This window comes from Meleagris gallopavo, chromosome 19 (assembly GCF_905368555.1).
Source record: "Meleagris gallopavo chromosome 19, MGAL_WU_HG_1.1, whole genome shotgun sequence".
Classification (NCBI taxonomy): domain Eukaryota; kingdom Metazoa; phylum Chordata; class Aves; order Galliformes; family Phasianidae; genus Meleagris; species Meleagris gallopavo.
The window spans coordinates 5,711,861-5,739,623 of record NC_139422.1 but is presented as its reverse complement, the minus strand read 5'-3'; the positions used below and the strand labels follow the sequence as shown (position 1 = coordinate 5,739,623).

The 27,763-nt window shown below is 44.5% G+C and overlaps 1 protein-coding gene across 8 annotated transcripts in view; it reads right to left on the bottom strand.

The window, feature by feature from the left end:
• Window positions 1-677: 677 nt before the first annotated feature.
• The window catches only part of FUBP3 (far upstream element binding protein 3), a 35,668-nt gene continuing 8,582 nt past the window's right edge, over window positions 678-27,763 (bottom strand). The window contains exons 3-20 of one of the 8 annotated variants that reach the window (XM_085239176.1): window positions 25,502-25,552; window positions 24,989-25,019; window positions 23,581-23,630; window positions 21,815-21,886; window positions 20,956-21,013; window positions 18,275-18,437; window positions 17,312-17,410; window positions 15,334-15,438; window positions 14,851-14,953; window positions 14,103-14,203; window positions 12,748-12,889; window positions 8,615-8,775; window positions 7,728-7,801; window positions 7,233-7,309; window positions 5,100-5,168; window positions 3,536-3,607; window positions 2,927-3,054; window positions 678-2,197 (exon numbers count right to left, since the gene is read on the bottom strand). In XM_085239176.1, coding sequence (XP_085095302.1) covers window positions 2,189-2,197; window positions 2,927-3,054; window positions 3,536-3,607; window positions 5,100-5,168; window positions 7,233-7,309; window positions 7,728-7,801; window positions 8,615-8,775; window positions 12,748-12,889; window positions 14,103-14,203; window positions 14,851-14,953; window positions 15,334-15,438; window positions 17,312-17,410; window positions 18,275-18,437; window positions 20,956-21,013; window positions 21,815-21,886; window positions 23,581-23,630; window positions 24,989-25,019; window positions 25,502-25,552 — 1,565 coding nt within the window. In that variant the 3' untranslated portion in view covers window positions 678-2,188. Of the gene's footprint in view, window positions 2,198-2,926; window positions 3,055-3,535; window positions 3,608-5,099; window positions 5,169-7,232; window positions 7,310-7,727; window positions 7,802-8,614; window positions 8,776-12,747; window positions 12,890-14,102; window positions 14,204-14,850; window positions 14,954-15,333; window positions 15,439-17,311; window positions 17,411-18,274; window positions 18,438-20,955; window positions 21,014-21,814; window positions 21,887-23,580; window positions 23,631-24,988; window positions 25,023-25,501; window positions 25,553-27,763 lie in introns of all 8 variants that reach the window. The other 7 variants (XM_085239175.1, XM_085239177.1, XM_085239178.1 and 4 more) reach the window with 7 other exon arrangements.

The following is a 27,763-nucleotide window of genomic DNA, read 5'->3' as shown; positions in this document are numbered from 1 at the left end:
TCCGCCCCAAGCGGGCAGCGGTAATGGAAAACAAATTGCTGAAGTTGGGAACATTTTGAGCACTTTAGCCTGCCAGGACACCAGACTGCTGATGAAACCCCAGCTTTGCAGGCACCATCTTAATGACAGGCCAAATTTCAAAGCCTTGCAAACTATTTCTTTCGCCGCCCCACCCCCTCAATAAAAGGTTGCATCAGAAAGAGATATTTCCATAATTTATAGTATGGGTATTTCACTGGGGAGACTCTCTAATCTGTACTTACAGATACATTTAAGAAAATGCATCCTCCCACAATCCTGCGCCATTTACGATTATTGGCACAATCTGTAATACTCAGTCTTCAATTAAGGGACACCTTAGGGTTCATTATCACACAATTGCTCCCTGTGAACCATGCCAAATGCTGTTTTGGCACAGAGCTTGGAAGATGAATTAGAAGGAAGTCTTCTCGGTAATGCCCGCTCCCAATTCCCATCAGCAGCCCCGCGCCCTCCTCCAGCCCTTTTTTCCTCCCTCTCCCCTCTTTCCGAGTGGCTTTTACCATCCCATCGCTCACTGTCTCCCTTGATTCTCTGGAGGTACATTGAGAGACTCCTCAGCTCTCTTTTCTTCCGGCTCTCAGCCCCGCAGATGGGATCGGCGCTCCCTCCCCGCCCCACGCAGCACAGCACACGCAGTCCTTCGCCCACAAGCCGCCTTGTGGAGATTTTATTATATAGAGTGTAAAATGCAACTGTCAGTCAAATAAAAAGAACATTTTGTGTTGGTTTTTTGTTTTGTTTTTCTCCATTTTAAACCCCGCGCTCAGCATTGCCCGGCGCTGGTTTCTTTATAGTTAGACATCTCAAGCATAAGGGAAAACAAGGATAGAACCCGAGAACGGTAACTTGGGTACATCGCAGAAGGGAACGTCCTGCAGGGAACTCCAAAGGCAAAAAATAGCTTCGATTCTGCTCTTCCTTTAAAAATACAGTTATCTGTACAAGGAACTACAGCCGACATCGCAAATCATAGCATCTCTTTTATTAAATCAACATCATTTAGCGCGTACTGAGGTTAATACTAGATTCATTTCTCTCTCTAGGCAATCTGACAATATTAGATAGGAAAATATTTAAAAGGAACAAACAAACAAACAAAAAAAAAAAGCCAAAATAAAAACAAAACCGAAACAAAACCACCTTGGAATTAAAAAATAGTTTTACTACCTCTGATAGGGCTTTACGCTTCCACAGTGTTTGTTAAAAGGTACTCATAATAGCAGATCCATTTTAATATTAAAAATAACAGTATTTATATTTCTGAGAGCATAGAGGAAGGTTTTTTTTTTTTTTCTTTTTTTCTTTTTTAAACGAGCTTGGAGGTCTCAGATCCACCAATGCAGCTGTGGCAATGGGACGGGGAGGAGGAGGCTTCCAAAAAGCCACCCGTTTTCCTGTTCCCCCTCCTCAGAGCCCAGCAGTGACCCGAGGGCACAGCACAGAACTCACATCATTATTACAATACACAGCACTGCTCTTCCTTACAAAAAAAAAATAATGCAATAAAAATCAAAGATGCAAGAAAACGAGAAGTAAAACATTTAATGAATTTACATATTTAAGAATATTTAAATACTGTTTAAAATCCTTTTTTTTTTTTTTTTTTTCCTCTTTTTTCAATTAGGATTTGTTACACACCGCCTAAGACTTCCAAGCCACTCTTTCTGCTGCAACAGGAAAGGTTCCAAAATGAAAAGGAGAAGAGGAGGGGGGGGAAAAAAAAAAAAAAAAAAAAAAGAAAAAAACACCCAACCAACCCCAGCTGGAGAACAGCGGCCGCACGCGTTGAAATGTCACAGCTCCAATGTGCACTGCTGGAGCTGCAGCTCCCCCGGCTCCGTCCAAAGGGGATCCCGGAGGGTTTTTTGTGTGTTTATGTTTTTTTTTTTTTTTTTTTTTTTTTGCTGTTTTGTACAAATTTAGAAACAAAATTACCAGCATGTCCGTAAGTTTAGTACGTTACTAATTGCTCCTGATTCTTAGAAAAGTTCAGTATGGATTATCCTACAGCTAGTGTTTCACAAACAAACAGAAAAGTCTTCATCAAAACGTTGCAAATCTAGAAACCTCTGTTACAAAAAGGTTTTCTTCCACAATGATTCCGAGGGAGAAACCAAACAGCGACGATGGCCACGAGGACGTTGTTCTACTGCTCCTGTGGGCAGAGGGACAGCGGGACGTCACCGGGCAGCACCCAACACCCCAGTGCCAATCATCCCCCAAGCACTGACCGTGCTCTGTGCTGCCTCCCATCCCGTGGGCTCTCCCTTCTGCAGTGCCACGCTCAGTGTCAGCGGCACACAGAGCTGCTTTTCATCGCTGTTTCAGGGCTGTGCTCCTCCTGCGCCCGCAGCCCCAGCAGCTCAGCTCGCTGCAGAGATGTGTCCCACCCCCCACATCCCTGCTCTTTGCCAAATGCTAACGCGTTCCCTTTGCAAAACCAGCACCCAGACCTCCACAGCCAGAGGCAAGGTTCTGCTTTTCCCCTCTCTATCAGGGCAGGTGCTCCCCAGGCATGCCTCTATCCTAGCGCAAAGCTTGCAAGAGAAAAGGCAAACTCTGCACAACAGAACAGTGCTGTTCTATCCTGCCAGCCTAAAGCTATCGTTCACTTTGCTGAAATCCCACCAACATCCACAGAACAGCTTGGGGATCATGAGCAAAGCCCTTAAGGAAAATAAACCAACAACCTCCCAGTTCTCCCCACAAATCCACCCTGCACAGGGAAGTCAGTCTGATGCTGAGATAACGCAATGGTAGCGCTGAGCAACTTCTGACTTCTTCATCTCTGTGCTTCACTGCATGACTCCAAGGCTCTCCCCACACCCGGGCAAGGCCAGCACACCCAGCTCCCCCAGGGGAACAGCAGAGGGTGAATACACACCTGGCTGTGGGCCTGCGCCTGCCCTAGTGTCTGCCCATAGTAGGCAGCCTGCTGTCTGTAATACTCTGCCCAGGCCATCGTGTAGTCCGGCTGGGAGCTTGCCTGAGAAGCAGCGCTGGCAGCATGACCTGGAGGAAAGAGAAGGGGAAAGGGAGAGATGAGCAGTTGGGTGAGACGAAACCCAGGCAGCCAAATGCAAATCCAGAAGCTGGCACCACACGCCTCTTAATGGAGCGGAGGAAGGCAGGGCCACGACTGTCCACACACCTGTGTGCAGAGCATTCCTACCTTTTTGACAACCCAGCTTCAACTTTCTGGGTTTTGTTTTGTCAGCATCGATTCTCGGTGTGTGCAATGCTTCCCCAGCACGGACACGGGCTCTGCTGTGCACTGAAGCTCAGCAGGAACAGCCCTCCTGAGGCCCAGCAGCAGGCACCACGACAGCTTCCAGTGGAAGAACTACCATGCACCATCACCAACTGCAGGGACCAGAGGGAATTGCAGAGGACTGGAAGCTAATGATGGCAGGGGATGGAGACGCAAGTCATCGGATTAGAGTGAACTCTGTAACAAGAGTTTCCTTATCTCCAACAACCCTGTTTCACTCACTCTGTTTTTTGTAATATTCCTCCCATGCTTTGCTGTAATCGGGATGGCTGTTCTGCTGCTGGCTCTGTTGGCCTGTGCAAAGATGACAATAAGGGGCACGTCAATATGGAACAGGTGACAGTTTCCAGCTAGTGACATCTACCTCTCCACTAGACAGGCCCTGGCTCTACCTCAGTTGTCTGGACTCCATGCTTCAGCTTCCACGTTTATGCTGTGTTGGGCATTCTCAATTTGGGGAACGCCAAGGAAAGACTCAAGTTCCTGATTCTGTCTCACCTGAGTGCTGCTGAAGGGCACGAAGCCAAATTCCATCCCTCCCCTCCACTCTGCCAGGACTTGCTCGAGGCCAAGCACGCTGTTTGGGAGCTGCTAGCTCTGCACATCAACCACCCAAAGCTGTCAGCCTGCTCACACCAAGGACAGGCACCCAGGGTTCAAACCCTGACAGCAGAGCCCTATCACCTCAACCTCCAGTCGCAGAGCTGCCATGGCTACAACCACATCTGCAGTCACCTGCATCTGCACCCCCTGCTCTTGCAGCGGGACACATCCCAAGGAGTCCTGGTGGCAGTGCCCACCCATACAATGTGGTCAGCACTCAGCAAGCCACCGGTCCCAACATCACCCCATGCAGCAGCATCTGCAAAGCCCTCTGAGAAGGCACGGCTGGCTCTGGGCTCCTGCACTGCACTAAGAACCCTACAGACAGACCACAGAGCCCAAAGCCTGCCTGCACCCAGCACTAATCTCCCTCCTCCAAACAACACTAAAATGTGGTGAAGCCAGTGTGTCTAAGTGTTGTTGCAGGGGAGAGTCCAACGAGCTGGCTGCAGAGGCTGCAGTTAGAGCAAAGAGCCCTCAGCCAGACATGCAGCAAACAAACCAACCAACCAACCCTGAACAGAAAATACAGCAATCAGAAAACTGCAGAGGAAGGCAGGCACGGCGAAAGCACAAGCTGCTGCACGCACAGCAGGCAAGGACAGCACACACACACACACACACACACACACACACACACACACACACACACAGCTCTCACAGCCCCTCGGCTTCATCTCAGAGGACTCTGAAGTGGGGGGAGAGGGGGAACGTAATGCACTGTGAGTGTGAAGTGGGTGGAGGGAACAGGGCAGCGGTGTCCTGTCCAGGGGCATAAAAGCAGGTTAAAAGACTTGACCAACGCTACAAGTCAGGACCTTTTCTGGCAGAGGTCAAGGCTGCCTCAACTGTCCACCTGCTAATGCCAACAAAGGACCTCCTTCAATGCCTTTTCTTCTCGGAGAATTACAGTCCGCAGCGGGCTGAAAGGACACGCAGCTAAATGCATTTCACGGCAAAATGTTTCTCTGGCCAGTTAATTTATTTAAGATGGGGGAAGTAATTAAAATCTGAATACATGTGTAGGGGTGGGGGCTGCCCCTCCTCCCACAAGGAGGGCACTCTGAGATCTGTCCCTGGGAGTCAGGGGACGGCTCTGCTGGGGAAAGCAGAGCCACAGGGCAGGGCCCCCTCGCCAGCCTGTTCTCTAATTAAAACTCACAGTGTAAAAACAGGTATTTACCTAGTTTCTTATAATAATCTTCCCATGCCTTGGTGAATTCCACCTGGCCTGACTGGGTACCATTGTGATCTGCAGCAGGAAAAGAAAGCAGTGAGGTCTGCTTAAAGCACAGCGTTATCTTGTCTGTCCTCTCTTCTTACATGACTGCCTTCAGTGTGCCTGCCTACAAACAGGAACATGGAGGACCCTAAGTAAACATGAAACTGGTGAGCTGACGTTTTCCATCATGTTCAACAGCAGAAATTAAATATTCGTTCCTAGAACGCATCTTATGGTACTAATCCCACACAGGGGGATTGACCACTGCAAGGCTGGATGCTTCACGGGTTCTGGGAACCACCAAAAATCTCAGAAATGCACTGCAGAGCAGCTGCCAGTGGGACAAGCCACACTGCTGGTACTGAGGAATTCAAGGGGTCTGGACTTCTGACACCACTAAGCTCCGAGGCCAAGGGCTGTGAGCACAAGACACAGCTCACAGACATTATAAAAAGGGAGATTATTTCTCCCAGTGTCTGATGGGGAGGGCAGGACACCTGAGGAAGGCAAGGAAGAAGATAAATTTGTGAGGTGAGTTTCTAAAGGTATCTCTAAAGGCAATTAGAAAAGCATGTTTCATAAGCATTTATTCAAAGGCTTTATGTGAAGCTAAGGATTTTTTCTTTTTTTTGTAGAGCTTTCCCTGCTGCACTTCTTCCTGCTCTGCTTCTCAGGAAGGTTCAGTGCTCTTGGGAGAGCACAAGGAAGGATGTGAACAGTAATTTGTCCTCTTAAACAAGCCAGTGGGAAAATTCTCCTTTTCAGCATCATACTATCCCATTCCTGTGGAAACAAAAATTCTTTCCAAGCCCACCTATCCTGAAAGCACAACTGCTGCTGATTTTCTGCCTGTCTCCAGAGCTCTACAGAGGAGCTATGATTTTCAAGCTGCAATTTCTGAGGAGTAGAAGCCCTTTCCCAAAGACACTCTCAAAGTTTAACACGAAGCCCCCAGTCCCATGCAGGGTTTCTAGAAATGCATGATGTCAAAAACACAGTGCTGAGGATTTCCAGATTTCAGATATGCACAATTTTGTTTACATTAAATGTGATCTGTGTCACAGGGAATCACAAAAGCAGTTGCTGGCATTGTTACAGCAATTATTCTTCCATCTCAGGCACCTCAAAGAGAGGGAATTTAAACTGAACTTAACCTACTTCATTGCTGAACCAGTCAGAGCACTGAAAGGCATCTCAGTGTATCACATGAGCTTTGAGATTAACAAGCAGACTAGGAATCTGCTCAAAGCATCGTTCAGATTGTTGAAGACAGGATAATGCCATTACTGACAGACATCATCACTCCAGCACTACTTTAGTTATTCTGAAATGGGGAACCTCTCATTCCAACCTGATGAATTTTGAACAGTTTTGTGAGAAAGTGGACACTTTGAGCTCTGAAGAACAACAGTCAGTTTGATTCACTGTGTCAGTGGCCCAAAGCATTAAGACACTGGTAGCAGAAGTGATCTGGGTTCAGCTTTTGAACTCACTACTGCAGATATTTGTGCACTGTCACTTTTATCTTAATGCTAATATCTGGCTGGTCACATTCCATGCTTTTAGTGCTGCAGAAGCTGAGCAGTTATCAGTTCCCAAAAGGAAATAAGAGGACACTACTACAGCCAGTGTGAATGAAGCAGAATAGGAGCCATGCTCATCTTCTCCACTTCCTGCATCTATTTCCCAGCCTTTCTGTCAGTATGGGAATTAGAAAAGAGCTCATAAAGAATATGTACCAAAAAAAAAAAAAATAAATAAATAAAAATCAAGGACTGATGAGTTAAAAAGCAGAGAGATGGGGGGGCTCACCACTACACATGGCGTGCCTGTCAGGGAGAAGTGGGGATAGGAAATGCTTGCCTGAAGAATCCTCCAAAGAGAAAGCTTAAGGCAGAAATGTTACAAAGTAGGTTTCTCCAGAAAGGGAGCAGAAGCAAGCAGGTAAGTGCACTAAAAGTATTACTGGTTTTGGTGGACTTCGGCTTCCTCCGAGCTCTAACACCACTGCACACAAGTGTTCTTATGGATCAATCTGTGTCTATTGGCAAAGGGAACACCAGCCTTTCTCAAACCCAGGCCCTAAACACTTACTTGGGACTTGCTGTCCAGGCTGCTGCCACGTCTGGTAGGTACTGCCCCAACCCTGCGTCATGAACGCCTGAGGACCACTGCAGAGGATAAAAAGGCATGCTGAAGCAGACAATAAAATACTTAAGAGGAGCTATGCATGAAGTCAGCCAAAGAAACAAAATTATTACTTCTAGTCAGCAACTGCTGGGCAAACAGGAATGTGGAACAGAAGGAAACGTGAAATTGTCTGAAGTCAAGGACACATGGCACTGAAACAGCACCCCAGCAAATGAGGCTCCAGCTTCTTTCCACACTCTCACTGCACTGGAGACAGAAATACCTACCTTGTTTGCAATTTCATAGCTGAAATTCCTCCTGTAGTCAAAGTTTTCAGCTCTCTCTTTAAAAGGCTGCACTCGCACACCACCCCTCCAAGGCCCACCATACCTCTCTCAACACTTTTACAGCTCCCAGCCATTCCCCAGAACCCATCTGTGACAAGATGCAGAAGCTTACTTTTGATGAGGTGTAGTGGGTGCTTGGTTGAACGGACTCTGACCAAATCCTCCAGGTCCACCCATGCTGGTACCCTGCCATGGAATCCAGAAATATTTAATGTCAGCTCTACACAGAGGGAGAAGATAGCTAGTAGAGAGAAGACAGCCTGGGCTATGTTCCATTAAACCCCAGCTCCTGAAAATAAGGACTGATCTTCCAAGAATGAAGTTCTCAGGACTGTCAGCACACTTCAGGAGCTCAGCTTCAAAAGCAACCCTGGCCAGCCACAAAGGGGCTAACAGGACTACAGCACAGCTGGAAGTTGTTCTTTGAATAGCTTGAAACCTGAGGCTGGTATCAAGCCTTCTCCTCTCAGGTAATTCAACACAAAGGTTGCTTTTCAGTTCTACTACTCCCCAGTTCAGTATTTTCCTTTCTTCCTTTTACCCAAGTTTCCCCCTTCAGTAGTACTCCAGCCTGACATTATTAAGCTTCAATACCACAGCACTGCATTAAGTAGAAGATAAACATCAACCTGGATTTGCTGGAGCAAGGATTTCAGTGTTACTTTTAGGATTATGATGCCAAGATTATGTCATTTTCACACAGTAACGCTGTGGTCTTCCTTTCAAAATCCCACTTGGCAGCCTCCTCATGCCCTATTATAGTTGCATGCTACACTTGATTATGTCAGCAGTCAGATCCTCCTGGGACCACAGCAAAAATTAGTCCAATGGATGCTCAAGGGCCAAAACTCAAGATTGCTGCTAACAGGCAAATGGTTCTGAAGCTAAATAACATTAAGAGTGCACACTGTGCCACCCCTTAAGTCCAGACCTAAACGCACCTATGGGTGAAAACAATTCTGAAAGAGACAGCTCAAAGCCAACAGAGATGGAACTTACACCAACTTTCTCATCTATGAGATGTCTAGCGAGTTCAATCTGCTGGGGAACTCCTCTGATTGTGAATATTCGTACACCAGGGTCTGTGTTTGGAGGTGGGTTTCTCTGGAGCTCCACGTGAGCTCCTGACTGCTGATTTATGCTTTTGATGTTCTCACCACCTGAAGAGAAGAAAATCAAGACAGATATTCAGCATCTCTTTCCATAAAACATAACGAAGTTTATGGCACACAGTTAGCCATTTAGATGCAGCAGAGCACCGGAGTGCTTTGAGCAGCATGGGACAGCCTCAGCCAACACAGAGCTGATTTCCTGAAGACCTGCTAGGTCCCAGTCTCTTAATGAAATTTGCTTAACAAAAGCTTCAGCCAACACTACAATGGTTCGATTCTTCTTTTGGAAGCTGACACAACTTACAGACCAGCTCCACTCAACTGGAGAAATTAAAGGGTAACGGGAAGGAAAGGGCTTTACAATTTTCAAATCACAAACCAAAATTGCCAGCCTGAAGTACAGGCAGTAAGCAGGAAGGAAAGTGAAGTAAAGTAACCAGAGCTTTTTGTTCGCTTTTAATTAAAAGGAGTCTCTAAAAATCTCCTCAATTTTGCTCACATTTCCATCTCTATACATCCAGCACAACTTCAAAAACAAACTGTGGATGTTGCAGACACTTGTTCGTTTCATTGTAATGGACTCGTGACCTTTTTAACATTTTAAAGCCTTTCTGGGGAAGGGAGGAGGAAAAGTTGCCAAAGGGCAATTAACTCTTTCTAAATGAATTTTAGAAGATGCATTTAACAAAAGGTAGTCATGTCACATCCCTGAGCAGACAACAGGGATTGTACTGTGTAGCCAAAGCAAAGCCACTCGCTTTCAGACAAGAATGGGAAAGCCACAAAATCGAGCCTCAAATCCACAACGTTTTATTTTATGCTTTTGTCAGATGCAGATTCATATAGAGCCCCCGTGCCCTTGTTTTTATTCATTAAGGCAAAATCTGAGTCAGCGATTACTTCATCTTCTTAATAAAAACACAGGAAAACGGCACCCAAACTCTTCAGATCACAAAGGAGTGGGACAGTGGGACAAGCACAGCTTGCTGCTCACACAGCACGCTACGTTTCTCCTTTCAAAAGTGAACCGAAATCCAAAGCATCCTCATCAGACTGGAAGTGAGGAGAACGTAGATTTCAAGTTATTTTTCTGCTCAGCATCCAGCACCAAGCTGGCTGCTGCTGGGGCTGTTTCATCAACTCCCTCCTAGGCTGTACAGAAGGATCCTGCAAGTTTGTTCTCCAGGTTTGGTGGCAGACTGCAAGCTCCCACCTCCTGTGTGGGCTTCGGTGGCCTTTTTCTCCTCACCCTCCATTCTGCCACATGCCCAAGTGCCCCCCTCCCATCCCAAACTTTCCTAATTTTCAGCAGAGCGTGCAAAGTGACGCAGTCGAGACGATGCTGCGAGGGCTGGAAGGAGTTCATCTGCCCCCATAAAGCAGCGACCGCTCGGCACATGGTGGCTGTCTGCAGCCGCATTCAGCAGCCCCGCTCCATTCTTCTACCTGATGGGGGGCAGAAGTGATCCAAGAGTGGCCCCCCAGCTGGACGTGAAATTGTAAAGCAATTAATCAAACCTGCTAAAAGGCAGAGCTGACAAGAGCCAGGCCAGCCACGTTATCTGTCAATATTGCTGTATTTATCATGGAAATCCAGCGGGGGCCCAGAGAGGCTGCGGTTTGTTTCCATGCACCACCAAACAGAGAAAGCACTTGACATGTGTATGGTGCTTGTCTCCACCCTTCCTCGAGTCTTTCACAGAAGAAAAGCTGCACCTACCCACCCTCTAGAGGAAAAAGCTACATACAAGATTTCCAGGGAGCCAGGAACTTCTTATCAGCTCATAAAAGCTCAAACTCCAAAGCAAAGAAGCAATCCTTATGGGAAAGGGGCCTGGATCTTCTGTCACACACACTGTTCAGACCAAGCTATGGCAAACTTCCCCGTCTCCCACTTCTCCCTGCTTCTGGAGTGCTGACACGAAGCTGGAAGCACAGCAGCAGTTACCTGGCCACATCTGATACCCTGCATCCAGGAGCCCAAGGTAACCACTGCTCAGGTGCTGACCTCAGAGGCACAGCTACGTGTGCCCACAAAACCTGGCTGGATTGTACAGAGGGCTAACAGCCAAGCTCTGTACCACACAAAAACAAACACAAACACTACCAGCTAGAAACTGCTCAGAAACTAAAACAGGGGTGAGCAAAGATTGTGCTGTTGGTGACTGTTTAAACCCCCAAATTAACACCCCCTCTGCCTTATAATGCCCCATAGGCAAGGAAGAAGAAACCAGAAGAGTCAGACAACAATCTCTTGCTTCAGCAAACAGAGACTGCAGTGCATCCATCCCCATCCAGACCCCAAAAGGCAATGCTACAGCCATCACTCACTTGACAAAAAAATGAATGCTGCAACAGTATTTAAGAGCGCAGGCATTGTAAGAGCACCGATTGCAAAGCTACAAGCATTCAAATCACCATACAACTAGTAATTAGTCACTCCAGAAAGCTTCTGATCTGGCTGGGTAAGAATCCTTGTTTTGCTGTTGTGGAAACAAAGGTAAAAAGCCACCCTTCATCCTCACAGCGAGCCCGTGCCAGGCCTTGCACTTGAATGCTAGGACATCTAACTCCACTACCTGCATTTATCTTTTCAGCACATGCTCTCTGTAGTCACAAATGCTCCACTTCAGTGCACTGCTGAACAACAAGTGACCTTTTCTGTTCCTTTATTAAGGATGACTAATGGATACAGCAATAAAGTTTCATTATAATTTGATTTTTCCATATATATATATAGCTCTCACTTGTGGGCTTAAAATTTGCTTTGCTTGATCTTTGCCCAGCTGGACTATTCAGTGAGATAAAGTGCAATCATTCTGCAGTATCTGCATAATGGGGAGAGTCATACTGAAGAAGTTTTCTGGCTTGTGAACAGGTTTATAGCAAAGAAAAACATCTGAAATATACCTGACATGCCTACGTTGCATACTTGTGCCCCTAGTCATCCGGTTATAAAGCATTCAGGGTGCCATGAGGGCCAGAAAGGGAACAAGTGAGGTGCAGCAGGCTGTGTGGCAAGGGAAAAGGCCACAACATTGCAAGCTCACTCCTGCCCATCAGGATGGAAGGGACCTAAGTGCCACTGAAACATGGCACAATGCCCTCATGCCTTGGCCTCCTTAGTGGCAGCTAATCTGCTCCTATTCTGTGCGTCTCACCTCTGCTGACACTAAAAGCCAACTGTGACTACTTAAATACTGGTTTAGGCATATGTCATTCATCCTGAAATAAGCAGACAGAAAAAATTAAATACAATTCCGTTGATACGTCAGTGTCTTAACTCAAAAGCACTGCAAGAATTCAGAGCAATAGAGCTATTCGTGGCTCTAATTTCCTTACTGGCATTACCTGATGCTCTACAACAACTGCTGCAGATGCTCTGGTTTTATGAGTGACTTGGCAGCATGCGGGATCTTCACAGGAAGGCCAGGTGCCTCGCCTGTGTGTTCTGCATGGAGTGATTCAATGGCTTAGGAAGCAAAATACACTCATCTGAGCAAGAAGAGGTGCACATCAGGCAGGGCACCAGGCTGCTCTGTACCAGTCCCAGACATCAGCTGTGACGAAGACAAACCTGCTCCTTTGCTTTGCTCATCACACAACTCAGGTTCATGGCTGGAAGCAGCTACAGTCATTACCACATTCATGTATCTTTCATTTTACCACATAGCACTCATAGAAATTCAGCATGCCAAAATGACTGTTCTGCTCGTCCCTGATAAACTCCCTTTTAAATGACTTCTTTAAAAAAGGATCTGCAAATGAAGCTTTTCTCAACCAGCTGCTTGTTGTAACAGGCTTGCCTGTCAGCTCCACATGAAGAGCCTTTCTCACACACTGTGAACAAGGGCCTGGAGAGTACAATGATGATTGAGAACACCACAAGGTAAACAACGAAGAGAGCATCCAGCTTACTCCTGTGCTGCACTCACTGGCCACTGAATAACTGCACTCACAAAAAACTGCCAGGCAGACTGAAAAATTGGAAGCTTGAGTATTTAGTGTCACCAGACCTACCTTTGCCTATAACGAGACCACACTTGTCAGCTGGCACCGTGTAGGTTATTTCCTGCATGCCCCCAGGTGTTCCAACACTCCAGTCCCCACGGCCACGACCTCTTCCCCGGGCTACAGCCAAACTTCCAAAGCCATCTCGTTCCTTGGAAGGCAAAGAATTTCTGTCAGTGGTGGGGTTTTTTTTTTGGTTTTTTTTTTTTTTTGCTTGCCTCAATACGAAATAAAGGAAGTTAAATTGCATTGTAATGAATGGCACTGAATTAAGATATTCTTGGAATTTCACGTTCAAGACTTAGGAGCAATTTAAAGAAATGCCAGTGATGTGAGCTACGGCTGCCTTCCTGACTCAGGAAGATAAAAATATTTTTTAAAATGCGTGCCTTCGTATCTGCTGAAATAAGCCTATAAACAAGCATCAGCTGCTTTTATTTAGTGATGGGAGGTTTGCTTAGAACAACCAATAATAGATCTTGGCACTGAATATGCACAAGATAGCATCCAAACTCTTTCAAGTGTCATTCTTTAAAGAACTTCTGGAACTACTCAGCTGAAACACACAATTTCCAGAAATTCCAAAGGAAGCTTTTAAGTTCAAAGACACTTAAAGGACATACCTAGTTCAGATAACAAATTTCTCCAGAAGTAAAGGCCATAGGCAGCCAAAGGCTACCAGGACAGATCTCAAAAATCTTACATAAGCACAAGGCAAGAAGAGAAAATAAGATCTAACCTTAATTGAGAAATTAGACCGTTCCAAACCTGATAATTAGTCACAATCTATTTACCTCCTAATAGAAAGGGAATATGCAACCTTCTCCACATGAGCTTGCCCTACTGCCTCACTCATCTTCACTCTTCTTGCTCCAGGACAATGCAGTATGTTTGTGTCTGAGAAAGCACAGTAACTGCATATGTGAAAGGTTTTCACCTTCCGTTGCCTCCCACAGCCACCAGACTTGAAGACCAGAGACCAGAGAGGTGGCAAAGGAGGTGCTGCGAGCACTGAGAATGTTCTGCTGCCCAGAATGTTACTCAGTCCTTCTGAGCAGAGCCTCCAGCCTCTGCTTCACTGTAATGCTGGACTGTGGTCCATTAGGTCACCATTTCCAAGTAGCTTTGAAAAACAGCTCAACATAGAACTACAACAAAGCCTATTGATACTGCCTCAGAACAGGATACACTCCCATAGCTCAATCAGCCCTGGTCACATTTTAAAAACAAAAAAAATCAAACCCAGCAGCTCTCTCCTTGGCCTACAGGAAGAAAAACTCAACACTGATGTTCTTCATCCACACAGCTGCATGCATGGACATTCTCCTATAAGCACTTTCCTCCCAGGAGCTTCCAGAACCTACCTGTGCTGTAAGAATAAGCTCACTGATGATGTGTGCTGCATGTTGACACCTATCGGGAAGCCCCATGACCTGTGCGACTCTTTCAGGACTAATCCCATCATCTGTGAAGAGAAGTGGCAAAGACTAAATTAAAAGAAGAAAATATCCACCCACCAACAAAAGCTTCCTTCTAGCAGCACCACTGCCAGCAGCATTTCATATAACACGTCTAGCCCAAACTCTCTCTCCCCTCCACCTTCAGCCACACTTCCACATATTGAAAGGAGACAAAATCTGATTGCAGAGGGGACAGCATTTAGAAGACAACACTTTCAAATGTCAAAAAGTCATGAGAGAGATTGATATAATTTTAAGAGGACAAAGGCAGCTTTGATAGGTGATCAGACAGCCAAGGACCCAGAGAAAGTTACTTAGAATTAATCAACTCCTGATCTCCAAAGGCTTTCATGTCCTGAAGGAGAACTCCTTAACAGGAAACAGAAGTGTTATTTTGTTTGTCCATACAGTTACCATTCAAGACATTACTGTTGTGACATCTAATGTTTGTAAGTAAGATGTATATAATCTTACTTTCTGAAAAATAGAAAGTGCATGAGGAAGAAGTATGTCATTAAACAGCTTACAGAAAGAGACAATGCACCTTTAAATGAGGAAAGCCTAGCTGCTGTAACCTCAGAGCAGAATCACTGCAGCGATCCCGAACTGGAACACTGGTCAGAAAGTAATGGCTTCCCATCCTCACACAAACCTGGTTTAAATTGAATCCTAACTCCAGCATCATTCTGAATCTTTTTGATCATTTCTCCATTTCTTCCTATTACAATTCCAACAGCAAACCTGGGCACAGAGACCTGATGGGAAAGGCAAAGCAGTATGAAAGCTCAGAACTAGACTGAGTTACTCTGATTTAACAAAGAGATGGGCCACGTTAAGCAGCTCCAGGCTACACAAAGATACTCTGTAAGAAAAACAAACATGTGGCCAGAAATTCCTTCCCCACTAAATGAACTCTGCTCTACAAGAATGCAACTTCAAAAGACAATTAGAAAAGTGCCATCTGGGAGTCCATGAGAACTCCCCTTTGCAGCCAGACTCACTCTTCTGGCAACAAAAAACAATGCATTTAAAAAAAAAAAAAAAAAAGCTTACAGGTTACACATGAAACTTGAGGACTTCCACCCACTGCCCGTCCCACAGGGAGGTTAGCAGAGTACTTGTGAAGAAAACATACCTCTATGCTGCCTCCTCCCATTCTAGAACTGAAATCATTGCGTACGCCTCGGAAGTCTGCCTGATCTTTCTCTCGGATGATCTCCAGTACCATTTCCCTTGCTTGCTACATGGGGAAAGAAGTTACAGTTAGCTTAAAATATTCTGCTCGCCATCTCGGCGTTAGGGCCTCGATAGTGGCTAATTTACCACTGTCAGAGGAGATCTGCTTTCATCAGATGTGGAAGATGTCAAAGTCTGCCAGGTGTGCGAGGCTGCAGTTTCTTTGTGTGCAATTGTGTACCTCAGTCTTTCAAAAGAGAGCTTTTGTTTTTAAAACAATCACTTTCTCCCCACTTTTTTTTTTTTTTTTTTATTTAATTGAAGGAAGATCCTCTCCTACTGGACAGAGCTGAAACCAACAGTACAGCAGATGCCCTGGCAGCACAGTAGTCAGCATGTCCGCTAAGTTACACTCAAGTCTGCAGCAATCCAGCAAGGCTTTTTTTTTTTTTTTTTTTTTTTTTTGAGACAAATGAATGTTCTTCCTACCTACTTGCAGCTCTCCAGGCCTTTCACAAACTTGCATATATGCCCAGCTAGTAAAAGCATACCTTGGAAATATGCCAGCAGTAAGTCACCATTAAAAAAACAAAAAGACTGCCTGTCAAAGCCTATGCCACTGTTTCTGTCAAGGTTTAGATGTTTGGGTTCTATTTGAAAGTTTGAGGGACGATGGCAAATCTGCCTCCTTTCCTATTCTTATGTATTTTCCATGTTCCTGGGGCATTTATTACAGAAATGGACAACTCGAGATATTTCAGAGATGCTAAGACAGAGATAAGGGCAATGGAGATATTTCCTAGCGATATGAGACAGTTAAGAACTCTGCACTTCGCAGCATGCAGACATTCCCACCAAAACCAAGGACTCAATGAGCTTTTACAGTGCATTCTAAGTGTGCTGAACTTTAAGTGCCTCAAAGATCTTCCACTTTATGAAGCCTTCACAATTGCTTGCCATGATTTATGGCACAGAAGATGCGACAATAGCAAATGTTGCAAGGCAGAAGGAACCATCTGGAAACACTCAGCACTCACAGTATGACAAAAAAGCAGCAGGAATCTCATTAAACTTTCTACATGTTTATAGCTTTGCAGTAAGTATAAGAATTGTGGAAATTAATACAACTGGGCTTTAGATTTAACTAATAAATGACTTGAAAAATTCTACCCAATCATCCCTGACCAACATCAATTGTTACAGCAGTCTGTGACTAGGAAGATCCAATGAAACAGAACTTCTTTCATTAGAGACAGGAATACTAAGCTAGATTTAAGTATCTAGCAAGGTATGAAAGGCACTTGCTGGGAAGTGGAACGTGCCACACCTAAACTTCAAATCAAGAGCTCCTATCATGCTGCAATCTTCCAACCTCTGCATGACCATGGGTTTTTGCTTTGAAACCGCAGCATGACTGTATCTGCAGAACCCTGACACAAGGAGAATGATGTATCAGCATTAAGTAAACCCCTTGGTTTCAGGAGTTGTAGTTTTTACTTTTCTTTTTTTTTTTTTCTACTTTTAATTACCTGCGTCAGTTGGCTGTCTGAGATATTGAGCCTTCCACAAAACTTTCTCAAATGTCTGCCTAAGTTGGTCACTGCGAACCCAACTGCTTAAATAACACGTAGCTGTGACTTGTGCTTCAGGACTAGAAAGTTTTTCAACTCTACCTTCTCCAAACCTCCCTGTTTAGCTCTTCTACCCAGGTCTAATATCTACATGGAGTGAGAGCCCCCAGGTAAACTGGCCAATACTTGCTAGTCCTTTTTTCTGACTCATTCTACTCGAACTTTAACTTTCCAGAACAAACAAAACCAGCAGGGATCACAGCATTTATGATGGATTTATAAAGGACTCGCCTTCATTAGATGTTCACAAATATGTTTCAACTTCCCCCCAACGCTCTGGGGCAGTTGCTTACTTTTATTACATACCTGTACTTTAAATGCATCTCCAGTAATACGGAGAGGTTTATCTGCTCCAGTAGGCATTGGACCATCTTGGATCATAATCATTTTCACACCTGTTCGCTCCTGAAGAAAAAGCACAGAGCACTTTGCTAAGCAGAGTCTCTAAAACAAGGGACTACTTTTGGTTACTAGACATTAGGTAGGTCATGTTAGCAGCTTTGCAGAACACTACTGTAGCTCTTCACAAGTACTTAGAGCACAAATTGAGTAACAGTCCTGGAGTGTAAAGGACTGCCAGAAAGTGTGCTACTCCTGATGATCTTAAATAGGTGAATCTCTTGCAAAAATAGAACTCTACCTTGACAACTGATTTCTCAAGCCCTTTCCAAAATCTGTAGCTGTCCACACATAGCAGTTATGTGACCAGCCTTAAAACTACTGGATGACAGAGGGCAACCAAAAAACCTGCATTTTTGACCTAGGTTCCTTTCTGGAACCCTCTATCCTTTAAAAACTTGTACAGGATGTCAGCATAAAGAACGTCTAGGAACATGGATTTATACATAACAACACACTTAATTAGAAAGGGTGGGATGAGGAAAAAAAGGAAGACAAATGCCAGCTTTATCACAGATCAACAACAAAGGAGAAGCAGAGCACTCTACAACAGCATGGCTGGCATTAAAAACTACTGCAGCAGCAGACTAGAGATAGACTTTTCTTGTCTACAGGGATCCCATCCTGAACAGCACGCACCAAATGTTATCTAAAGCACGAGGTTTTTTTTTCACAGTTCTGTATGTGTAGCTGGGGCTAAACCGATTTTTTTCTGCAACACAAGGTTGGGTCCAGCTTTCCGAAGGCAGAAGAGTAGTCCCTGCTGTAGAAGGTTAGAGCATTTATAGGCTCTCCATTTCAGCACGCTCTTGTTGATCTAGAGAAGCTGCAGTAGGGAAGAGAGCCCTAAAGTAAATGCATCTTGCGCACCTGCAACTGTTTTATTGTTTCACCTCCTTTGCCGATGACTAGACCCACTTTGGATGCCGGGATCAAAATCTCCTGAATCGTACTGTTGCCATCAACATCGTTGTGAAAACCAGGTCCGTTCCGACAGCGATCTACAATCTGCCCCAGTAGCCGTTTTGCTTGTCTTGGAAAAGAATCGAGGGAAACAACCATTAGACAACATTGTTCCGTGTGACCAAGAGACTTGGAACCATTGGAATGTGAAGCAATCGGGGAGAGAAGTGAAAAGATGAAGGAAACCAGTTAGCACAACTTAATTTTGGGGGGAGAGGGCGGTATCCAATTTCCCCTATCATGATTAATTATAAGCAGCTTGATTTTTCGTAAGGGGAAGAGAAAAGGAAGAGCAGCAGCATGCTCCAAAATCTTTGGAAGTTAAGGAGCTGTTACAATTGGGGTGCACAATTTGAATGAAGATGCCCTACACCCTGAACTCCTCTAAACTTATTTCCCCCATGTGTATGTAATATTTGGTTAAAAAAAAAAAACCCTCAAGCTCTGTTCTCCTTCTTGATCAAGACAAAACAGATGGTGCTTCAATGCTAACACACACATCGGTGAACCACTCTGATCCCTCACAGACAATGCCTTGCTCTTCTCTGCCCACCCTCACCAGCAGCACCAGAACACTGCTCTAATACAGCCTCTGCCCCAAGCAGCAGGTGCTAAAGCTACACCAGGAAGCAAGGCAAGGACACTGCAGCAGCAACCAGTGGAAGACTGAGTTCTTCTACGCATGAAAAGAGACAGACACAAAAAGCAAAGATACCTTCTCTAAGCATTTTTAGCACATCAGAAGTAGCTGATACATCTTCCCTTCATCACAAGGACTGCTATTATCAACATATCCCTTTCCTTCCCTTTTCCAACAACACTTCTCAAATAGGTAGAAGAAAGCCACCAGTTCCCTGCTCAGTCTAAAGCAAAGTCTTCCCCACTTCATACTCAGGCACCACACATGGATGGAAGAAATGGTCTGAAACCATCTGTTGCAAGCAGGCATTCACTCAAGACAGCTCAAGGGACGGTGATCTGAGGCTGCACAAAGATCAGAGTGCTGCCCTCTCTCAACTTTCTCACAAAACAAGGCAAAAGGTGGAATTTCTGGAAGCCTGATTCAAATACTCTGAGAGATTCGGAAGGTTTTATTCATTTACCTTGACATTTTGCATAAAGTGTGACAACAGATTACAACATTCAATACACCATGCATATCAGATGAGAAGGGGTCACTGGGAAATTAGCTCTATAAGTTTGCCTCCAGATATAACTAAAGGAAATACTCCTCACACAAAACCAATCTAAATATCTGCTGTTTCTGAAGTGTTGTCTCACTTCAGATAATTTTTCCTATGAGTAACCTGAAAAAGTAGTTCAAAAAACTAACTGGACAACAATTTCAGCACAGAAGTAAACAAAATTTCACCTAGTTCCACATCCTTAACACATTGTTCTGCTCCAAAAATTGCATATTCTCACCTTTCATTTTATTTTGATTTAAAGACATTTAACTGCATATTTCTGAATAATGAGGTCTTCACTGTACCTCTCCCCCAATCAGCGCCAACTGCATTTTATTGGGCATCCCAGTTTTTTTGTTTGTTTTAATATTTTGCTCTTGTTCTGAAATATCCTTTAGCAAAGGGAGAAAAAACACTTCAGTATCAGCAAGAATACATCACCTGCCCTGTAATGTGAGCTTACCAACTATATTTATTCTGGCTCACCACTTGCATCATTATGGTAGAGTAAGAAGATTTAAGTACCCTTAGATCTCTTAGGAATGGAAGAATGATGGTTGTCTTCTCTTTAGAGAGACATCTGTGTGCCCATGTATTTTCACTATCAAATGCAACTCAAAGATTTCCAGATGGATTTTAAAAAACCCACCTACCCAAAGGCTGGGGAGAGAAAGAGCAGCTCCATATGTTAAGTGTGTTCCTGTAAGCCTGAGGATCCTGGATCCAGTTCCAGCAGAAGGTCCTCAACTGGTTTGTGAGAGTCTCAAACTCAGCTCCTGGGAAGGGGGAGGGAGGAAACACTGTCCCTAAAGTTTCTATAGGCCTAAAGAGTAGAAACCCCTGCTGGCTAGCCATGTGTCTGTACCATGCAGGGATCAGAATTCAAGAATTTCTGGTTCAGTCCTTTGCTTCTTGTTGGCAGCAGTGCAGAGGCAAGCACACCCATGGGCCTTGTGCTGCTCTGCAGCAACACCAACACCTCCAGGTAACTCTGGAGTGGCACCGACAGGCTTTGGAGGCCTCATGCAGACCTTCTTCAGCTGCAAGGATGTCAGCTCAATAGGGGAAGCGAAGGGGAGAAGAGAAGTGCCCTTCAACAGCTTAGCTAAATATTCTGGAAAGCTGCAGCTCAAAAACTGCATTCTAGGTGCCCTAGGAGCAACCTTGCCCTGCGGAGGGGAATTCCATGGACAATTCTGCAGAGGGTTCAAACTGAAACTGGAAAAAAGCCTTTGAGGTGCACAGTTCAAAGCATCAGACCAAGAGGCTCTGTGTTCCAGGACCCTCAAGTTTCTCTAGGCCAACATTTGCTGGTGTGGCTAACCAAGTAGCACCACTGACAGAGCACAGCATTAGGGAGAAGAGAAAAGGAGAAAGGAGAAGAATAAAATCAGAACTCACTCAATGCTCTCTGGCGTCCCGGTGAGCACACAGGGCCTCTCAGGCATCCCACCACTGTCTACAAAGCAAAGAAGACAACAGAGATTGGATGCTTCCCAACTTTTAGCACCTAAACTGCCCTCAGTAGTCAGGCAGGCAGAAAAGCGCTGACTCCTCACACAGGCTAGAAGCTAAAAAAGTTTCCTACATTAATACTCAGAACTAAGAAATGGCAGCAGTTTTGGTAACTATCAGGTACTAATGAAAACATGCCCCTCTGCACACAGAGCAGGAGACATTCAGGGTCAATATATTTTAAATATATATGTATTATTTTAAAGCCTTCCCCACCAATTAAAGGGAGGCTTCAAACCTAGATTACATTCATCAACAGTGTCCTGCACAGCACTTGTAGTACAGCCTTCCCCAAAGCAAACAGGCTGCAGCACTAGCAGAGCAAACGGCACACTCCCATTTTTTTCGGTGCAAGGCAAATTGTATGAAGAAGTGCTGATGTTTTCTGCCAGGAGCTGGAGCAGAGTGGACTGATCAGAGATAAATTGCATGAGCTGAGCTAAATGGCACTGCCAGGAGAAAACTAAGCAGAAGCGATTTCTGCTTTAAAAACGTGGATTGTCCATCTGTACTGTACCCGTCTGCTGGTTAAAGACAATTCCTTAACTATTCAATTCCCTAAACCACCTGACAAACCTGTTTTCTCAGGGAGCCCATTCCTACAACAGCCCTTCCAACACGTCAGCCTAGTATATAACGCATTACCACCATTCACAAATGATGACCAAGGCAAGGCACCTGATACAACAGACACGACATTCTGCAACACCAGGGCCTGCTCACCCACCACAGAAGAGGCTCTTACCTGGAGCAATTTGAATTTTGCAGCCAGACTCGATCTGAATCCGTGAGATCTGCTCACCTCCCCTGCCGATTACTGAAATGAGTTCAACAAGCATCAGCACACGCTGCTTATCCCAAAAAACTGCAGAGCAACTTCCACCCTTCTACTCCGTTGCAGTTCTCTATAAAGGTACAATTTGACTACAGGATTGTAGAAGAGGCATCCACAGTATGATAACATTTAAAAAACAAATCAAAACAAAACAAGCAAAAAGGAAACCAACAAAAAAAAGCAAACAACTTTGTCTTGCACTGGAATGGAGATACACAGTACGTAAGAAAGAAGGTGCAAGTCTGAGCACTGCTGGGAGTCGTTTAGGTGTATTTCAGCCCAAACAAATAAACCAGTTATTTGAGAACCTAAAAAAGCTACGGACTTTTGCTTTTCTATCTTTAAAATTCATGTTTTACTACCACGTTTCAAAAGACATGCTATTTACTCAGTCTGCACTCAAAAAACTGCTACACAAACGCTCTATCAAACCTTAAGGAAAACAAATACCCATCTCCCTTAACATTTAGGGTCAGCAAACAGTTGTTTCACAAACAGACACGCTGAGGAGAGACAGCGTGTGCCTATCACCACTCACACCCTTTGCTGACTGCAAAAGAGCAGAACTGTCAAGTCAAACAGGTATGCCTGGCTCAAGGTGCTCCTGCAGAAGAACCTCCCAGCCCTCCCTGGTAAGGCTAAGTTGGATGGGGCCCTGGGCAGCCTGCTCTAGTACTAAACGTGGAGGTTGGTGGCCCTGCCTGTGGTCCTCGAGGTCCCCTCGAACCTAAGCCTAAGCCATTCTATCATTCTATGAATCAGATCCTCTCTCGCACTCCTGGCTGCTGCTGAACCAGGATTGTATTTAATACATGGTTGGTGCACCAATATGCAGGGTCCCCTCTCATCCAGCTATAGAACCCCTCTGACTTCCCTTCCTCCACACGTGTGGTACCAGGATGGATAAATAAAGGTTGGTGGAAGGACAGATTTCCTTCCCGTGAATTCCAGTGTTACAGTTTTACAGTGTACAGTCACTGCCCTAAGGGGTAATTATCTTGGGCTGTTATTTTCTTTTTTACTCTCTGCATATCAAATTGGGAGAGATGCACAGATACCTAACGTGGAAGAGTAAATGCAATCTCTGCAGTCACAACAGCAGGAGGGTGCCATTGAAAGAAAGAGTAATGATCATCAAAAGGAAGAGAGGAATTAAAATGAAGCTTAGAAGAGAACAGCACCAAGAACACAAGTCTAGGGAAAAAAACTCAGCTGAGCAATGCATACTGGCTGTGTTTTCCCCCACAGCAAAGGTATGAAAGATTTAAAATTCTGCTTATCTTGCCTTGAGTCAAGTCTTGTTTTAACATTTAAATATTGTTTTCCTCCCTCACCTCCCACACTTCTGAATACTCAAAAGTAAAATGATTCAGTGAGGGGAAATTAATTCACTTTTGATATATTTATGTAGCATGTTATTTGACATTTAAGGAACAGAACCACTAGAGTTCTCAGTAGCCTGTGCCATGCAGACTTGTTCTCATTACTGGGACACCAAGCTTTTCCATGCCATTTGCACATGGATTTTAAATGCAGATGATGTGGTCCCCACAAAGCATCAGACAAGACTCACCCAAGGCTAGCAAGCACAAAAACTTGTGATCATGTCTTATCCTAGCAGAATATGCAGCACTCCTGCACAGAAGAACCATACCAAAAGCATGCAAGGTACTTACTAAATCCAACCATTTTATCAGGCACTTTGAAATCTTCTGTTATTACAGCCCTGAAAGGAAAGGAAAAAAAAAAAATATCAAATGGTCATTACAATGAACAATTTAGAAGATGACAGAAGATGTTGTGCTGTGGAAACAAGGCACAGCATAAGGCTTCTGCACACAGAGAAGTAAATACTACATCACAATTCAAACTGTTTGTTTTGGAAGAGACCTTTAGGCCCTGCTCCGTGCCCTGGCTGCAGAGACAACACACCTCATTTCTCCTGCACTGGATATATTTCCACTCTACTGTCTGTTATCATCAATGGAAGAACCTTTTTGTCATTCGTGCTACAGACAGATTTAAGAGAAAAACAGCAAAATTCCTTCAACATTAAACTTACAGCTTCTAAGCTGTAGCCTCTGCCTGCTACTTTCTGATATGCTCTTGCTAGGAGACACTAACCAACGCCAATACTGGTTTGAATGCTCCTTCTGAGACTCAGATTTTCTTTCTTGCCTGCCTGTACTTATGGTTCTTTTCTTTGGAATTTACAACAGCTGTCTCTGATCATCTTTGCCATCTCAAGATTTCCCTATCTGTTGCTCTTTGGACTTTGTCAGCACATCTGTGCCTCAACACATAAGCACCCAAAGCAATTTCCTAAGACCTGACAACAGCGAAGCACAGAAGAAATTCCTTGTGGGACTTTTGTTTGCCACTTCTATTTCATATAAAACAACAACAACAAATACAGAACTTGCAAACTCTGTCTGCTGCCATATGCATTTCACACAGTTTGTACAGCAGTCTCAAAAGCAGTGCGTAATTCCCTGCACAAACATCACTGTGGTAGAACAGAGGTAGCAGATAGCAGCAGAGCAGACAATGCTGCCCACGGATTCCATGCAGCCCTACTGAGAAATCTACCCCTGTATTAGATGCTAAGAGATGCTGTGCAACAATTCTCATTTGCTTTGGTCTCCCCAAACCATCTTTGACAATCAAAGGAATCATCCTAGGTCATATTACATTAACAAACCCAGGAAAAACAATAAGATATATGTACACATATTTAAAAATCCACCTGCTTGTTTAACATTTTCAAACTCTGTCAAAGTGCCAGTTTTTTTTCTTTCTTTCCCCCCATTCTTTTCCTCCCCACTGGGCAGAAGGAAAAGGAGACAATTTATTCTGCTTGGTCCTGCAGAGCTACAGGAATGAAATCCAAGTTTTACTTCAACTCTTCTTTCCTTCTAACAACAAATAGCTTTTAAAGGGTTAGCAGAAGCCTTAGCCTGAGAAAACCCAAGCTGACAGTTTCTCCACATTCCCAACCTCTGACTTCCTAACACTACTACAGATGGTGGATCAATAAACAATTAGAATTGATCAATAAATAATAAAACATAACCCACTGCTTACCTTTGATGTACCAGGGCCCCTAACTGGTTACCTACTGTGGCAGAGAGAGAAAAAAGGAAAAAAAATCAAAGCATTAGCACGGATAAACTAACTTCATCCCTATAGAAAAAGAGTTCTTACCATTTCATCAAAAAAGAAAGAAAAGCAAAACAGTAATTTAGGTTCAGCAGCTGAAATGAATGCATTATGGGGTACAAAACAGGAGGGGATTTCTTGATCAGCACACACCATAACCCAGTGTCCAGCTGAACACAGGATAGGGAATTGATCTGCGTCTCCCCATGCTGAGAGTCATGGGAGAAAAACCTGCCTGCCCAAATCCAAATCCCCACAGCTAACCTCCCTCCTTCCCAATTTAAACCCGAAGTAAAAAAAGAGAAAGGGGGAGAAGTGGGACTGCAAGGGGAGAAAAGACATGTCAAGTGATCAGTATGTACTACAAACAAACATAAAAGCTGAGCAGATTCGGAGATTCAGTCTAGGCAAAAAGCATTGAAGATTGCTCGCACATACTTCTCTCTGTATCTCTTATCTGTGCTCCATGGAGCCCACTTACACGGAGACCTGTTAAAGGAAGAAGGCTGTTCAGAACCCTCGTGGCACCCAAACTGCACTTTTTTCCCCATTGCATTGACTGAACACACACATTCCAGGCATATCTGTGATGTCAGCTGGCAGCCCGTTACCATTAGCAGTTAGCTCCCAGCTGACAGCCCTCAGACAGACTTTTTCCCCCCAGCCCCCACAGATTAGATCTTTCTTCCAAACGTTAATGGGGAAAATATCATTAGACCAACTCATGCAAAGTGGGAACACATGCCCTGCTGGGCTTCCTACAGGACTTTGCCTGCAGCAAACCTGCTAAAAACCAGACCATTTGGTCCTAACAACCAGTTGAAGATTATATTGCATGCCTGGAGGGCACAAGTAGCGAAACAAATGGAACTGGCCAACAACACGTGAGCCGTGATAATAAAGATGCTGTTTCAAACTACCTTACAGCAACCTGCACATTCTTTGACCTGAAATAAATTGGCAATCAGCTGTCAGACAGCGGATGCATCCCACGCACAACAGAATCCGGTAGGAAAAAAAAAAAGCACACAGAGTTTCTGACCAAACACCAATAAAGCAGACAAAGAGAGTCAATATCATATTTCTGCTGTGTGTCAATATCTTGATAATAGTTCAGGGCCAAAATATCGACCATATCTATTTTATTACTCTCTCCAGCTCAGCGATAAGACAACTGTTGCGTTATTGATGCTGTTAGATTTGCCTTTGCATATTCTCACCCCGAATATCAAATTAGAGCTTTTTATAACTATCAGTGCTGCAGCTGAAGAAGGTGGGTGATGTAATGGGGAATATTTGCTCTTGCTGATAAGCTGCTGCAGCAGAGTTGAGCAAATATGATCAAACAAATCCAGAATCAAACCACCCTGCCCCAAACAGCACTCAGGTGTATTTCTGCCAAAAGCAATAGGTCTGCAGGACAGGACCAGGCCAGTCAGCACCCCCACGTGTGGGAAGAAGTGCTCCCAGCGCTCAGCAGTATTTAAACAGCCATTTTGCATTTGGATTCACCTCAGCAGATCTCTTTGCAGTCTCTTACACTGCAGTTGCTGCCCACAAATTATGAGACAGATATGCATCCTATAATCACATCCCAAAGTTCATGCAAGGAACAGAAGAGCCATCATTTCGTAACACCACAGAAGCTTCCTAGAGGAAAACTGTATGAGCACAAGAAGCTGAATCAAGCAGATAGATATCATGCCTACTTTATATATATATTTATTGTACCAATTAGATAAAAGCAAACAAAGCCCCAGTAATTAAAGCAAGACACCATTCCCTCTGCACACAGCCTCCAGGAGCTGTGAAGCAGAGCAGGCAGAGAAAGCGGGGTGACTTGCTTCAAGTCAGATACGATTTCTCTCCATTTGCAGGGAAAACAGGTTGCCGTGGCTCCTCGACCCAACAATCTGAAGGTTTAATTTCTTCCCTAAAATGCCCATTTTGCTATGAAAGATGAAGCTAATAGAGAGGCAGGGCCGGAGCAGCACATGCCTGCTGCAGCACCAAAGCTGCCATCCCGCTCCCCCACCTCCCTCCTCTTGCTGGGGAGGGGGCTGAACTCTGACAAGCCACGTCCACGTCTCCCCCTTTTTACATCTATTGAGTACAATTTAACTGTAACTGCAGTCATTTTACTGCAAATAAGGAAAAATACTGAATAAAATAAGCACAATTTCCTGTTAATGGCACCCGCTGGTTGATAACTCTTCACTCTTCTTTAGGCTTCACCTTTAACTGAATTCTACCTAACAGACACTCTAAACAAATGCAGATTTTTTTTTCCACCCCATAGAACAGATCAGGGCCTCCCACTAAATTAATGTGCATGATAGGAATATACAATGTCATTGAGGATATCCTCACGGCTGGAACAAAACCAGAGCGCTCCTGGAAAGCAGTGGAAAGGGGCTGCATTTCGCACTTCTGAACCAAAATTGGATCATCACAAATTTCAGAAAGATGCAATAAAGGTGATAACTACCAGAGTTGTTGTTCAGCCTTCAACATTTGTAAGTATTTAATTTAACAGTCCAAACCAATTTTCCTGCCTTTGTTGTGAACCTTTATAGAGAATGCCTGCACCTTTATGTTGCCTTATTAAAGACGTGGGCAGTTTGGAAGAAAGCTGCCATTTCGTGCAGCACACTAAGCCTCTGCCGAGAGGATTTCTGTTACTTGGTCATGCTGCTGATG